This window comes from Balaenoptera physalus, assembly GCF_965194825.1.
Source record: "Balaenoptera physalus genome assembly, chromosome: X".
Taxonomy (NCBI): domain Eukaryota; kingdom Metazoa; phylum Chordata; class Mammalia; order Artiodactyla; family Balaenopteridae; genus Balaenoptera; species Balaenoptera physalus.
Genome location: NC_138903.1, coordinates 130,240,985 through 130,255,423, shown reverse-complemented (window position 1 = coordinate 130,255,423; position 14,439 = coordinate 130,240,985). Strand labels below are relative to the sequence as shown.

The following is a 14,439-nucleotide window of genomic DNA, read 5'->3' as shown; positions in this document are numbered from 1 at the left end:
ATGAAATTAAGCTTTTGCAAGTGTACAATTCAGTGGCCTTTGGTACATTCACAGTGCTGTGCAACCAAGACGGGGAGAGTTGAGGCCACCTCACAAACCTGTTATCAGAATCACATGAGCTTAGAGGTGGAGATGGTGTGAGCGTAGTGCCTGGCATGGTGTTCATACCGAATAAATACTCTCTCTCTTTCCACTCTTGAAAATGCAAACACATTCTTGGTGGTCCTAAAATAGCCTGTAACATAGTTACTCAGCAGCATTTGCCATTCAAGGCAGATCTGCCTTTACTCATTGGCTGCATTCCTGAACAGCTGTGTGCAAGGCTAACTTTTGTCAACCAAATCATACTAAAATGCAACAAGAATCTGCCATTGAAAGGAAATCCTCAGTAAATCCTTTTATGAAGTGAAGATCTCTCACCCAAACTTATCTGTCTTAAAGGTGTAGTACTCGGAGATATTAGCCTTTCTTGTAATGAATCCTAGTTTAATTTTGGCCACAAACACATGCTGATGTTCCATAGTCCCAAAGCTCACAGCAACAAGAGTAGATTACATAATGAAAATAATGAAAACCTGAAAATATTTCTTTCTTTCACTGTGTGTGGAAGGTGTCTGCGATTATATCAGGGAGCATGTCATAGAACCTGAAAAATTTCCCGTGTGTGTGTGTCTGTGTGATGGTGGTGGTGGAGATGGTGTTGGTGGTGGAGGTGGTGATGGTGGAGGTGGTGTTGGTGTAGGAGATGGTGTTGGTGGAGGTGGTGGTGATGGTGTTGGTGGTGGAGGTGGTGATGGTGGAGGTGGTGTTGATGTAGGAGATGGTGTTGGTGGTGGTGGAGATGGTGGTGGTGGTGGAGGTGGTGATGCTGGTGGTGGTGGTGGTTGGTGGTGATGGTGTTGGTGGTGAACGTGGAGGGGTAGTGATGCTGGTACTGGTAGTGGCCGGAGTGCTGACAGTCAAGGGGCTGTTCCTACAGAGTGATTCCTCCTCGCTCCACCTCACTGTAAGGAGCTGCCCTGAGTGGGCTGGAGAAAGAAGACTCGCCCTGAATGTGTTATTAACAGAGACCTCAAAACTGTCTCCTTGCCATCATTCGTAATTACTTTTTTCTCACTTGGAAAATTGAAGCTGAATTACCGGTGAAAACACAGGAGATTTTTGTTTGTTAAAATGCTGCCAATAAAGTAATTTTATGTCAGATTTAACTACAGGAAAGGGCAAGGCATTTCTAAGTTCCTTAGCTGTCCTGTGGCTTAAAAACATAGGACGGACAGCACTTAGCTACCGTACACTTAGCTCTTTGAAGCCATATATTCAGAAAGCAGATGTTGGATGTTGGTGTTTGGGGGCTGACTTCCTGGAGGTATTTTATATCGGCCAAGTTCATTGTTCTAAAGCCCGAAGGCTTGACTTAAAGGAGAAAAAGAGGCAAGAAAATGTTGAGATTTTCTGACAGCGTCACAGACAGCCCTAACACTAGACAACTTTATTGCCTCAAGTTTATTTTAGAAAGAGGCAGCTAGCGAGTGGCACTGAGCACCTGCCCACTACAGAGACGGAGGCATCTACCTGTACAGAGCAGGGCTGTCGAGGGGGCCCGGAACAGAGAGCCCCTGAGAATGAGCACATGCCGGGTGAGGGGCGGGGAACCAGAATGAGACGGAGTTGGAGTTCTAGTGGAACAGACGGTATGAAAACGGCAAGAACAAGAACAGGGTGTGAGCAGGATCCTTCAGGGGACTGAAGGGGCAGTGATATGACAGAGTAGCCAGGAGAAGGCCTGGGAGCAGAACGCTCCAGGCAGGAGGGCAGAAGGGAGAGGTCCTGGGGAAAAGCTCTCGGCGTGCTCCGAGGACGGGCAGGTGGCCACTGTGCTTGGTGCACAGCGAGCCGGGGGGACAGCCGTGGCTCACAGAGGGACCTGCAGCCCTGGGAAGCGGGCAGACTGTCAGATGTCCGCGGTGGGAAACCACTGGGCGGGGCGTTACACCGAGGAACGGTCGGCTCCATCTGTTTGTAAAAGGTCTGCCTGGATGCTGATGGGAGAGAGAAAGGGATGTTGCAGGAAGGACAAGGAAGAGTTAGAGAGGCCAGGCCTCTGGAGAAGGGATAGGTCCAGAGGGGGGTCAGGCCAGCTGCGGCACAGGAGAGGAAGCAGAATGCCTGGAGAGGTGCCAGGATCTGTGATTGTCCCTCAAGTGGCACAGAGCCGAGCACCCACTTATGGGAGGAAACTGCGGCCTCGGAAAATATGATCCAAAGCCCAGTGACCTAGATCAGGGGCTCGTAAACTTTCTGTAAAGGCCCAAAGAGTAACTATCTTCGGCTTTGCAGACCAAGTGGTCCCTGTTGTAATTCCAGATGATATGTTAATGACTAGGTGTGGCTTGTGCTAATAAAACTTTATTTACAAGAACAGGCTGCGGGCTGGATTTAGCCCACGGGTGGGAGTTTGCCAAGCCCTGACTTACAGCACAGGCTGGGCATCTCCCCCGAGGCACAGAGGTTATTTCCAAATTGCCCTCCTCACACTGCAGGGGGCCACGTAGGCCTACTGTTCACGAGACAGTGGCAGGCAACATTTTCAGAGCTGAAAATCTTCAAGATCTCTACCATCGTACAAGTTAGGTGACCACTTCTGAATGGGTGAGGCATGCAGCAGTCGCAAACGCCATGTTTAACCTTCACTAACGGTGGTTATTGTTACTGCCCATCTGTCGGGCGCTCCACGGGTTCCATGAAAGAGAACGCCGCCTCCCGCAGAAGGCCCGGCCGTCTGCTTGCTCTACCAGCCTTCGTATCCGCAGCAACAATTCGCACCTTGTCCAGCAGATGAAAGCGCACCCTCCTCCCTCGGGCCTTCAAGGGTCTCTAGGATAACCCGGCCCCGTGTCCCACCCCTTCCACCCCCGGCCTCCACAACGCAGCTCTCAGAAGGCTGGGGCTGTCTCCTCCTCATCTCTGTACCCGCAGAGCACCTAGTGTCGTGACAGGGCTCAGCTGGCATCTGCAGATGTGAATTAAGCCCCGGAGCAGGTTTCCTACAAATGATCCTGTTCTCTTCCATTCCCAGCACAAGGCCCAGAGGCAATCGCTTTCCAGAAATGGTGATGAATTCACTAACTGGCCCCGTGAAGGACACGCCTTCTCCTTCGTGTGTCTGGGCCTCTTGTGGTCAACAAAGGAGGCGACCTGGACGATTTCTAAGGGACCTTCTGGCCAAGAGGAAGGGCAACCGCTGTCCACCGAGCATTTACTCAGGGTCACGAGAGTGTCTGTGTGCCAGCTGACAGCCTTGGAGGGGGGCGACCGGCCTGGAGAAACGGCTCTGGATGGAGTCAGAAGAGGGACCGCACCCTGCTGCACCAGGGGGAGGCACACAGAGGGGGTTTGTGAGGAAGGGCGGGGGGGGGGGGCAGGGAGGGCGGGTGGCAGCAGCTACGCCTGGGCCTTGGGTCTGGGCCCTCAGGGGTCGAGTCCGGCCTGGGCTCCTGCCTGTCTTTCTAACTTTGGTACTTTGGGGTTGGCGATCTGGTGAGACAGGGGAGGTGGTAGATGAGGAGGAGAAAGGAAAGGCCAAGGGGCAGGAGGCAGGGTTCTGACAGATTCTTCTATGTCAACTGCAGAAATCAGAATCTGTAGCCTAATCTTCAGAAGTGCATGCTTCCTGTCGCCTCCCCAACCTGAGGTCTAGAACTGGGTACCCCAGGGGCAGCTTATGACCCAAATATCTGTCTGCAATCAGAGCCACGTTGAGTTCTCCAGCTGGGGATTTTCAACAAAAGCAAGGGGCCTCAGCCTGCACAGGCCAAGCCAGAGTTTGAGGAGCCCTGGGTCTGCGTCCCAGGGCTGCCCCCCTCTGGTTTGCACACACCCTAGATGGGGGTCGTGCCTGAGTGTCAGCTCAGCCAGACTCTCCTGACACCCTGACCTGGGGTCCAAGAGTGTCCACCCTCCCCCTCCCCCGGGCAGCTCAAGCTCCAGACACCTGTCACCTCAGGCCTGATGTCAAGGAAGCTGTGGGCAGAGGCCGGGCAGGAACGCAGACACGGCTAACGTGGGCTCCTAGAAGTTCAGAAATAGGCAGTGCCGAGCGCCCAGATGCCAGTGGGCGCCAGCTGCCAAACAGACCTCCTCCTCCCGGCAGCCCGCCCTGCAAACTGACTGCGATTTTCAGGTCACTGCTTTGCTGGACGGGGCTACCCAGGTGGGACCCGGATGCAGAGCCCAGTGGTGTCCTGCCAGCCGAGCAGCGCGCAGCCTTCGCAGAAGAGCCGAGCTGAAGGCAAGGCCTCTGCCTGGTGGCCCAGCCCGGCGGGGTGTCTGGAACAGGGCCGGGCCCTCACTGCAGGAGGAGGGGGCGGGAGGAAAAGGAGCGAACAGCTGCGTGCTCCGTGGGGAGGATCCCCAAATAGAAAGGCACATACGCACTGCAGGCTTTGACCCAGAATGCTCAGAGCTACACCATAAATCCAGCGCTCTTCGAGCAGCGGGGCTGTTGATGAGCCTGAGATATCCTCAGGGGCCCTGTGTCTCTACCTGAGCTCCAAGGACACTTGCCTCTCATCGCCTTTCTGAACCAATGCCCATCTCTGATCGTTAAAAAAAAAAGTGCTCACAGCGGCAATACCCTGTGTGGTTTACCCTGCGTTCATATCCACACCGTGTTCATCGTCATCTGACGTGGGCAGAGGGCACAGCCTCGTGCAGGATCCCAGTAACTGTCGGGGACAGCTGCCTCCCCAGTGAGCTGATTCCTTGACCCCCTTGGTTCCTGGAAGCCGGGGCCATACACCCTGCTCCCTTCTCCTGGGGCCAGTGCACCCTGCCCAGAGCCGGCATGAAGCAGGGGACACTGGCTGGCTGTCCCTACTCCCTGCGGGGTTTTAATTAGCCTGGCTCTCGGCTCACAGGCTGGGCATTGGACGATGCTGGTCAGGGCACCTGGGTTTGAGATCGGAATTTCCAACCTACTGCCCGCGCCACACTGGGAAAGTCCCTCGGTCTCCTCCCCGGTGAAGTGGAAATATTAGTCCCTGTGTCACAGGAGTAGACGAGCTATTGTCTACAAAGGAACGTGCACAAGGGAGCCACTTGGCCATCCTCTCCTCCCGGCTTCCGAGGAGGACAGGCAGAACTACAGAGTAGGACACATCTGTTCCCAGTGCAGGAAGCCTGGGAAGAGTCTACCTACCCCTTGACTGGGAGCTGCTGTAGCCCATGGTCTAGCACAGGGCTGGGCACACAGGAGGGACCCTGGAAATGTGGCAGGAGGCCTGAGATATGCAGGCCCTCTGACCTCAAGAGCAAAGGGACTTACCCAAGGGCTCAACAAAGTGCTAGTTAGAGCCCTGGGATGAAATTTGAGGTCTCCTTACTGAGTTCCCTGCGCTTTTTGCCAAGAAAAGTGTGTGCTTCTGAGGATGAGGGGTACAAACCCCCAACCTGACCACACGCCATGGCAGCCGGTGAATAGCCCTCCTCCTACCGGGCATATCTAAGGTCACCAGTCTAAAGCAGAGGGACAGACAGGACTCCTTTCTGCCCCTTCCTCAGCTCCATTTGCATTCGAGGTGACAAGAAGGAGAAGAAGGGGTGAGCCGTTGGTTTAGGTCATACTGCAGGTGGAAAGCAGGCTGCACTTGGGGCCACCCAAATGGGGACCCTTGATAGAGCTCTCCACCTTCGCCATGAGCATCTTACTACAAGTCACGGGATTTCTTGGATCTTAGCATCCTCATCCATAAAGAGGGGCAATGGCTGGGAAGGCCGGAAGGAAGACTGGGCATGCCAACTCATGGTAACCGTAGAGTCAGCCATTCATTATCATCACATGACGACACACAGAAGGTGCGCCGTGAGCGCAGCATCCCGTTCCTTCTCCGACTGTATGTCTAATGCCCTTCATGCCTCCATTTTCTCAGGAGCTGCCTTATGAACGGAATAGGCGGCTGCTCAGAGCTGGGGAATCTTCGCAACTTTGGGTGCAGACTGAGACGGAGACGACTGGGTTCCAATTCCATGTGGGCTCTGAAGTGCTCCCATCTGGAGTGTTAGTATTTTAGAGATTCGTGCACTAGTAATCAATCCACTCACCGTTCTGGGGGAGGAGTGGAGATCTTAACTTCAAAAGGAGGGAGCAAACATTCTGCCTCCTGTTAAAACTCCATACACTCACTGCAGAGACTGGATGCCTTATTAAACTTGGGTGGATGCCCAAGTGTTCAAAAGGTAAAACTCCAGATCACGAGTCATTAAGCAATCAGGCTGCTGAATGAATGAACAAATGCTGAGAGGGTGCTGCACTTTCTTACGACAACTACTCCCACCTGATATGTGCTTGGAGCTTTGTGGTTTTCAACATGCTTCAGATCCAAGAGGCAGCAGAGCACAGTGGTGAAGAAAGCAGGCTCTGAGCTCTGTGTCTTGCCTCTGTGACTTTGTCAAGTTGCTTAACCTCCCTGAGCCTCAGTTTCCTGGAGCTAACCTCTTCATCTCAGGGTTATCCTAAGGATTACAGGAGATAAGGCGCCCCGAATGCTTAGCAAGTGTGTAGCACCTAGTCAATGCTCAACTAAACGTGGCTGTTCTTACTCTTGGTTCGTTTGATCTTTGTCTTCAGGGTGGGCAAAGGATGGACAAAGCCCCATAGCTAGTTAGGAGCAGAAGCAAGACTGGAATCAGGTGTCCTGGGCCCTGGTCTTAGGCCAAGAAAAATCATCACATCAGATGCACGTTTTCCTGCAAGGGGACTCTCAATAATTCACATGGAGAAATGTCTATTTAGGTCTTCTACCCATTTTTAAATTGGGTTGTTTGTTTTTTTGATATTGAGCTGCATGAGCTGCTTGTATATTTTGGAGATTAATCCTTTGTCAGTTGCTTCGTTTGCAAATATTTTCTCCCATTCTGAGCGTTGTCTTTTTGTCTTATTTATGGTTTCCTTTGCTATGCAATAGGTCCCATTTGTTTATTTTTGTTTGTACTTCCATTTCTTGAGGAGGTGGGTCAAAAAGGATCTTGCTGTGATTTATGTCATAGAGTGTTCTGCCTATGTTTCCCTCTAAGAGTTTTATAGTGTCTGGCCTTATATTTAGGTCTTTAATCCATTTTGAGTTTATTTCTTGTGTATGGTGTTAGGGAGTGTTCTAATTTCATTCTTTTACATGTAGCTGTCCAGTTTTCCCAGCACCACTTATTGAAGAGGCTGTCTTTTCTCCATTGTATATTCTTGCCTCCTTTGTCAAAGATAAGGTGACCATATGTGCATGGGTTTATTTCTGGGCTTTCTATCCTGTTGCAGTCATCTATGTTTCTGTTTTTGTGCTAGTACCATACTGTCTGGATTACTGTAGCTTTGTAGTATAGTCTGAAGTCAGGGAGCCTGATTCCTCCAGCTCTGTTTTTCTTTCTCAAGATTGCTTTGGCTATTTGGGGTCTTTTGTGTTTCCATACAAATTGTAAAATTTTTTGTTCTAGTTCTGTGAAAAATGCCATTGGTATCACCTCACAGCGGTCAGAATGGCCATCATCAAAAAATCTACACACAGTAAATGCTGGAGAGGGTGTGGAGAAAAGGGAACACTCTCGCACTCTTGGTGGGAATGTAAATTGATACAGCCACTATGCAGAACAGTATGGAGGTTCCTTAAAAAACTAAAAATAGAACTACCATATGACCCAGCAATCCCACTACTGGGCATATACCCTGAGAAAACCATAATTCAAAAAGAGACATGTACCACAATGTTCATTGCAGCACTATTTACAACAGCCAGAACATGGAAGCAACCTAAGTGTCCACTGACAGATGAATGGATAAAGAAGATGTGGCACATATATACAATGGAATATTACTCAACCATAAAAAGAAATGAAATTGGGCTTCCCTGGTGGCGCAGTGGTTGAGAATCTGCCTGCCAATGCAGGGGATACGGGTTCGAGCCCTGGTCTGGGAAGATCCCACATGCCGCGGAGCAACTAGGCCCATGAGCCACAACTACTGAGCGAGCCATAACTACTGAGCCTGCGTGTCTGGAGCCTGTGCTCCGCAACAAGAGAGGCTGCAATAGTGAGAGGCCCGTGAACAGCGATGAAGAGTGGCCCCCGCTTGCCGCAACTAGAGAAAGCCCTCGCACAGAAACGAAGACCCAACACAGCCAAAAATAAATAAGTAAATATTTAAAAAAAAAAAAAGAAATGAAATTGAGTTATTTGTAGTGAGGTGGATGGACCTAGAGTCTGTCCTACAGAGTGAAGTCAGTCAGAAAGAGAAAAACAAATACTGTATGCTAACACATATGTATGGAATCTAAAAAAAAAAAAAAAAGGTTCTAATGAACCTAGGAGCAGGACGGGAATAAAGACGCAGACATAGAGAATGGACGTGAGGACACAGGGAGGGGGAAGGGTAAGCTGGGATGAAGTGAGAGAGTGGCATGGACATATATACACTACCAAACGTAAAATAGGTAGCTAGTGGGAAGCAGCTGCATAGCACAGGGAGATCAGCTCGGTGCTTTGTGTCCATCTACAGGGGTGGGATACGGAGGGTGGGAGGGAGACCCAAGAGGGATGGATATGCAGATATGTGTATACATATAGCTGATTCACTTTGTTATACAGCAGAAACTAACACAACACTGTAAAGCAATTATACTCCAATAAAAATGTTTAAAAAAAAATTCACATGGAAATCCCAGGGCTGTTTCAAAGAACTCTCCTTTGGGACTGGTGTAATTTCATTAACAGAACTTGACTTGAAATTTGTTTTTTGTTGTTGTTGTTGTTAGTCTGTTTCTTGGGAAAGGACAAAAAAAACCAAGTAAGCTGAATGTCTGTGTCAGACCTCTATGCTGAGGATGCTGGCAGGACAAGGGAGGGTGGTGCTAGGGATGTGCTTCCAGAGGCACACAGTTTCCTGGGGTGTGGTGTGGGGTGTCATCCCTGGATGTCATAAAGCATCCGAGGGAGCGCAAGCGTTGGAAACAGCCGAGATCCAGTCCAGGCCACACCTGGGAGGTGCCAGCCCAGCTCCGACAAAGGACTGCTTTCTGCTGCTGCCATCCTGGGCCCTGTTTTAACTTATCTGGATAGCAGGTTTCATGGTGAACTGACTGGCCATTCTGCTTTGAATCTGTCCGTCTCTGTCCACAAACACGGGGCTGCTGAGCTACTCAGCGTGTGGAGCAGAGCTCCGTGTGGGCACCAGGTACCTTCCTGAAGCTGCAGGGATTGACCAGCTGCGAGAATTCAGCTGTGCTCAAACCAGGAACTGCTCAAACCAGAACTGGCTGCATCAGCAGTGCCTGGCTCGGCCAGACTCTAAGCATAGCCATCAGGCACAGCCAAAGGAGCAGGTGCCCTGTGTCAGCTCCTTCAGAGGCCATGTGCATCTTCCAAGAAGATGAATGTGATTTTTACCTTTTGGAGCCCGAGGCTTGGTTTTTTGATCCCCTCAACTGGGGAAAATCCATGGTCTTCCAGGACAGCTTGGCTTTTCAGAAACAACTCACTCTGAGCCACTGGCGGAGAATAAGGTGTGCCACGGAGGAGGGAGAAGGGCTGATTTTGATCAATACCGAGGTGTGACTCTAAAGCAATTAATGTGAATTTTTGGCAAGACTTACAAAGGACTCTAAAGGCCACCTGCAAAGAGAAGCTTAGCCCGGAAATGGCGTGAGCAAGGGCCGCTTCTCCAGAGTGAGGGCACGGGTGGCAGCTCCAAGAACCTGTTCTAGGAAAAACCCATCCTGCGCTGAGATCTACACTGATCAAAACCAAAACAATTACTTACTAGTCACACTTTTTAAAAGGGTGTTGGTGGGGCACATGGAGGGAAGGGGAAAAGGATCCTGCATCTACAACCCACCCACTCTTTTCCCCTAGGGATGTAAACAAGCCTGAAACAAAGGAGAAACTGCAAGGCCCGTTGAAACTGACCACGAACTCTGGATGAAACAAAGGAGAAACTGCAAGGCCCCTTGAAACTGACCACGAACTCTGGATGAAACAAAGGAGAAACTGCAAGGCCCCTTGAAACTGACCACGAACTCTGGATGAAACAAAGGAGAAACTGCAAGGCCCCTTGAAACTGACCACGAACTCTGGATGAAACAAAGGAGAAACTGCAAGGCCCCTTGAAACTGACCACGAACTCTGGATGAAACAAAGGAGAAACTGCAAGGCCCCTTGAAACTGACCATGAACTCTGGATGAAACAAAGGAGAAACTGCAAGGCCCCTTGAAACTGACCACGAACTCTGGATGAAACAAAGGAGAAACTGCAAGGCCCCTTGAAACTGACCATCAATTCTGGATGCATTATGGAGAGGCTTTCCTTCACTGACTTACTTCTTGACCATAAAAGAGAAGCAAGAACTAAAAAGGGTAATTAGGATGGAGGGTAGAGATTGCCATGGAATGATGCCTGATGGGAGGGCTGGCAATTTGGAGCACAGGCCAAAGTAATTGCTCCCTCTCTGCCATCCCATCTTTCTGCCATCTCTGTGAGAGCTGGAACTCCAGTAAACAAAGTTTTGTAAATGTCTCAACTGGATACCACATTTTCAGTACATTGTTGGTGGCAGACAACCAGGGCAAAAAAGAGCAGCAGGATTGCAACAATGTGCCCGCACACTTGTGCACAGATCAGAATCCTCAACTAAATAGAAAACTGACTTACTGAAAGTGGATTGCCCTTGGAATTGGAGAAGCCAGGCCCTCTAGTTATGTGAAATGACATTACCTCAGGGCCCCCAGCTCCCAGTTCTCTGAACAGGAAGGAAGCAGACCCACGGGTCTAGAAGAGCCATTTCCTCTCTGCTCTATTAATTGCAGAGATTAAGTGAGCCACTCCTTTGTGGACCTAATACACTGAGATAACAGCCATTGTGTTTGCGGCACCTCCTACTAACTGAGCTAACCCTGGTAGACTGGCGAGGTTGCAGGCTTTTATTGTCAGATTCAACCAACCAATGGCTCTCTGGAATCCCTAACCCTGAGGTTCGGACCCATGGATGACATCTGAGTTCCAAGGGAGGAAAGCAGAAATTTGTCAAATGAGTTTTTGAAAGGACATCAGGGCCAGAGAATCGAATGGGAATATCTTTCTGTGCCCCACTCACCGGCTTCCTGCTCTCAGTGGTACTAGGAAGCTAATATAATATATCTAGTGCCTGTCATCCCCACATTCCTGGTTTCTATTAAGGGAAAAAGTAGGTCTTTTTCCCTTTGCACCCTTCATCTCTTTCCAGTTGAACGGGTGCAGTACAGAGAGAGCTGGACTGGGAATCCACATGGAACCTTGGACTCTATTTCCTGCTCTTCCAAAAACTCACAAGGGGCAAGGTCAGCTCATCTCCTAGATCCTTTCTAGGTCAGATTTCAGTTCCTTACATTTTGGGTTGGTTGCTTGCCACCAAGTTCGCACAGAGAATTTCAATAACACATCTTACGTTCAAGTTTAAGATTAGAAGCATTCAAAACCCCCCTCCCCCCGATAGCCCATTGTCTGACCGATTCCTGGAGCTTTCTGGGCTCCTGACGATTTCCCACCACGGCGAAATGGGGAAGCATGCTCTTGATTACAAGCCGACTTTTCCAGTCATCCATTGTTTGACCTGCAATTTTATTCTTGACTCTCCAAGGCGCTTCCCAAACGACCTAGACACAGGGCTTAGGGAGACAAAAAGTACACTGTCTTTCAGATATGAAGATGAGACCATTGACCCCGTGAATCACAGACTTGCATTCTGAGGACAGGTTTAGGTGGAGTCAGCCACGTTCGTTTTCCTGTCTCTCTTCCCACCCCACCACCCTCATGGAGCCCCTCCCACCTCCAGGGATGAAGGGCACCAGTGGGAGGCACTTGGCTGGGATGAGACCGCAGTCCCTGGCCATGGGGCAGAGTGAAGTTCACTGGAGAGCTGAGGGATGGGTGCAGAAGCAGCCCAATGTACCTTAAATAACAGCGGGCTTAAAGGCAGGGAATGGGGCTCCTGGGTCTGGCTTTGCTTGTGTGGTACGCAGTGAGATCTGGGGAAAGGTTTTTCTGTTTTCTGACACAGTTTTTTTTTTTTTTTTAATATGAAAACCATGGTGGTTGGATCAGGTGATGGCTTATTGCCCCTTCAGCTCTACTGAAGCCTTTGGCCCATAGAAGGAGCAACTCCCCACTCTGCCCGTTAGCACCCAGCCAAGTGAGCTGACTAACAGGTCATAACCTGACAGTCAATGGAAAGAAGCAATGGATGTTGGAAGGGGCTCATGAAACCCTGGTGCACTGGTTTACAAAAAACTAACCGAGCCGGCTGCGATCATGGCTGCCCCAATTTATGCCCTCCATGACAGATGAGCGGACACGTGCAAACCCAGGTACAGAGGATTTTTTTCCTTTTGTTTTGTTTCATTTCTTTTTGTTCTCACAATGTAGACATGGAATAAGAGCTCTGCTAAGACATTCATATGTGAGGGAAGCTCTCCCTCCCATAGATCTACTTGGCAGTACAAAACCAGGTCTAAAATTTCCATGTCCAGATGCCTGGCTCTGGAAATATGGAGAAGTACTTTCCCCATTCTCCCACTGAGTACAACTGAAACCTCTGGACATTACATATAAAACAAACATAAGAAGACCCTGAAAGGTGGAGAGAAGAAAACAGGCTGGGTAGGGACCTTGGGACCTAAGGAACAACACGGTGGCGAGCTCCCTGGGTTTTCATTCTGCCTCACAGATCCCAGATCAGGACCTGAAGAAGCCAACAATCCAAAGTGCCAATGAACACAGACAAAGAGTCTCCAGCAAAAGCCAAAGGACCGGGAAAGGGGCAGCCTCCCAAGACCGAAAACTTTTATACAAGAACCACTCTAATTCAGCTAAACACCATAGAAAAAAAGGGTGGTCCCACCCAGCCCCATCAGTAAAGGCCAACTGGGGGCCTAGAATCCACTCCCACAGAGCAGTAATGAGTCATCTCTCCCTGTCCCTGCTAGGGTGGTGTTAGAAGAGGCCTCATAGAGAGCCAGGACCTTTGCCCCTGGCACAGTGGTAATAGGTCCACATCCCATCCCTTCCAGTGTCAGTGGAGATCACATGGGGAACAGTAATGAGGCACTCCTACCCATCCCAGCCAGGGTGGCATTAGTGGAAGCCCAGTGGGGAGCTGGAACTGTCACCACTGCCCAGCAGTAATGAGAAGCCCCGACCTCCCCGGTGTCAATGAAGGCTAAGTGGGGAACCTGGATTTCCATAGCTACCTGGCAGAAATGAGAGCGTGCTCCCTTTTCCCTGCCAGAGCATTGTCAGAGGAAGTCAGCTAAAACAGAAGATCTAAATAAGTGCTGAAAAATATGCTTCAGGTATGGAAGGGGAATCAAGACATTCTTAGATGAAGGAAAACTAAAAAGGAAAACTATAAAAAGGAAAACTAGGGGCTTCCCTGGTGGCGCAGTGGTTGAGAATCTGCCTGCCAATGCAGGGGACACGGGTTCGAGCCCTGGTCTGGGAAGATCCCACGTGCCGTGGAGCAACTAGGCCCGTGAGCCACAACTACTGAGCCTGCGCGTCTGGAGCCTGTGCTCCGCAACAAGAGAGGCCGCGATAGTGAGAGGCCCGCGCACCGCGATGAAGAGTGGCCCCCGCTTGCCACAACTAGAGAAAGCCCTCGCACAGAAACAAAGACCCAACACAACCAAAAATAAATAAATTAATTAATTAATTAAAAAAAAAAAAGGAAAACTAAAAGAATTTGTTAACAACAGACCTCTCCTAAGAGAATGGCTAAAGGAAGTTCTCTGAACAGAAAGGAAATGATAAAAGAAGAAATTCTGGACATCACCAAGGAAGAAAGAACAATGGAAAGAGAAAAAATATGGGTAAATAGAATAGACTTTCCTTTCCTTTCAAGTTTTCTAAATTATGTTTGGTGGTTGAAGCACCAATTATAACAGTGCATGCTGTGGTTCTAAATGTATGTGGGAGAAATATTTAACGATTACATTATAAACAGAGGAGGGTGGTAAAGCAGTGGTAAGAGAGGTAAGGTTTCTATACTTCACTAGAACTGGTAAAATGTTGACATCACTAGACGCTTATAAGTTATGTATATACGATGTAATACCTAGAGCCACCAAGAAAAATGGTATACGAAAAGAAACATGCAAAACACTGTACGTGAATCATCAAATGGAATTCTAAAAAATATTCAAGTCACCCACAGGAAGACAGGAAGAAGAAAATAGAGAAACAAAAATAGAAAGCAAACAGAAATTAAAAATAAATTGGCAGAATTAAGCACTAACATCAATAGCTACATTAAGTGAAAATGATCTAAATACACCTATTAAAAGACAGAAATTGACAGAGTCAATAAAAAAACATAAGCCAACTATATGATGTCTGCAAGATGCTCACCTCAAATATAATGATATGGGCAT

At 49.3% G+C, this 14,439-nt stretch overlaps 1 protein-coding gene across 7 annotated transcripts in view; it reads right to left on the bottom strand.

Annotated features, from left to right (window-relative positions):
* MAMLD1 (mastermind like domain containing 1) overlaps positions 1–14,439 on the bottom strand; it is a 115,860-nt gene that overhangs the window by 44,626 nt on the left and 56,795 nt on the right. For all 7 annotated transcript variants that reach the window (XM_082445734.1, XM_082445738.1, XM_082445737.1 and 4 more), the window contains one exon: positions 11,521–11,679. In XM_082445734.1, coding sequence (XP_082301860.1) covers positions 11,521–11,616 — 96 coding nt within the window. In that variant the 5' untranslated portion in view covers positions 11,617–11,679. The remainder of the gene's footprint in view (positions 1–11,520; positions 11,680–14,439) is intronic.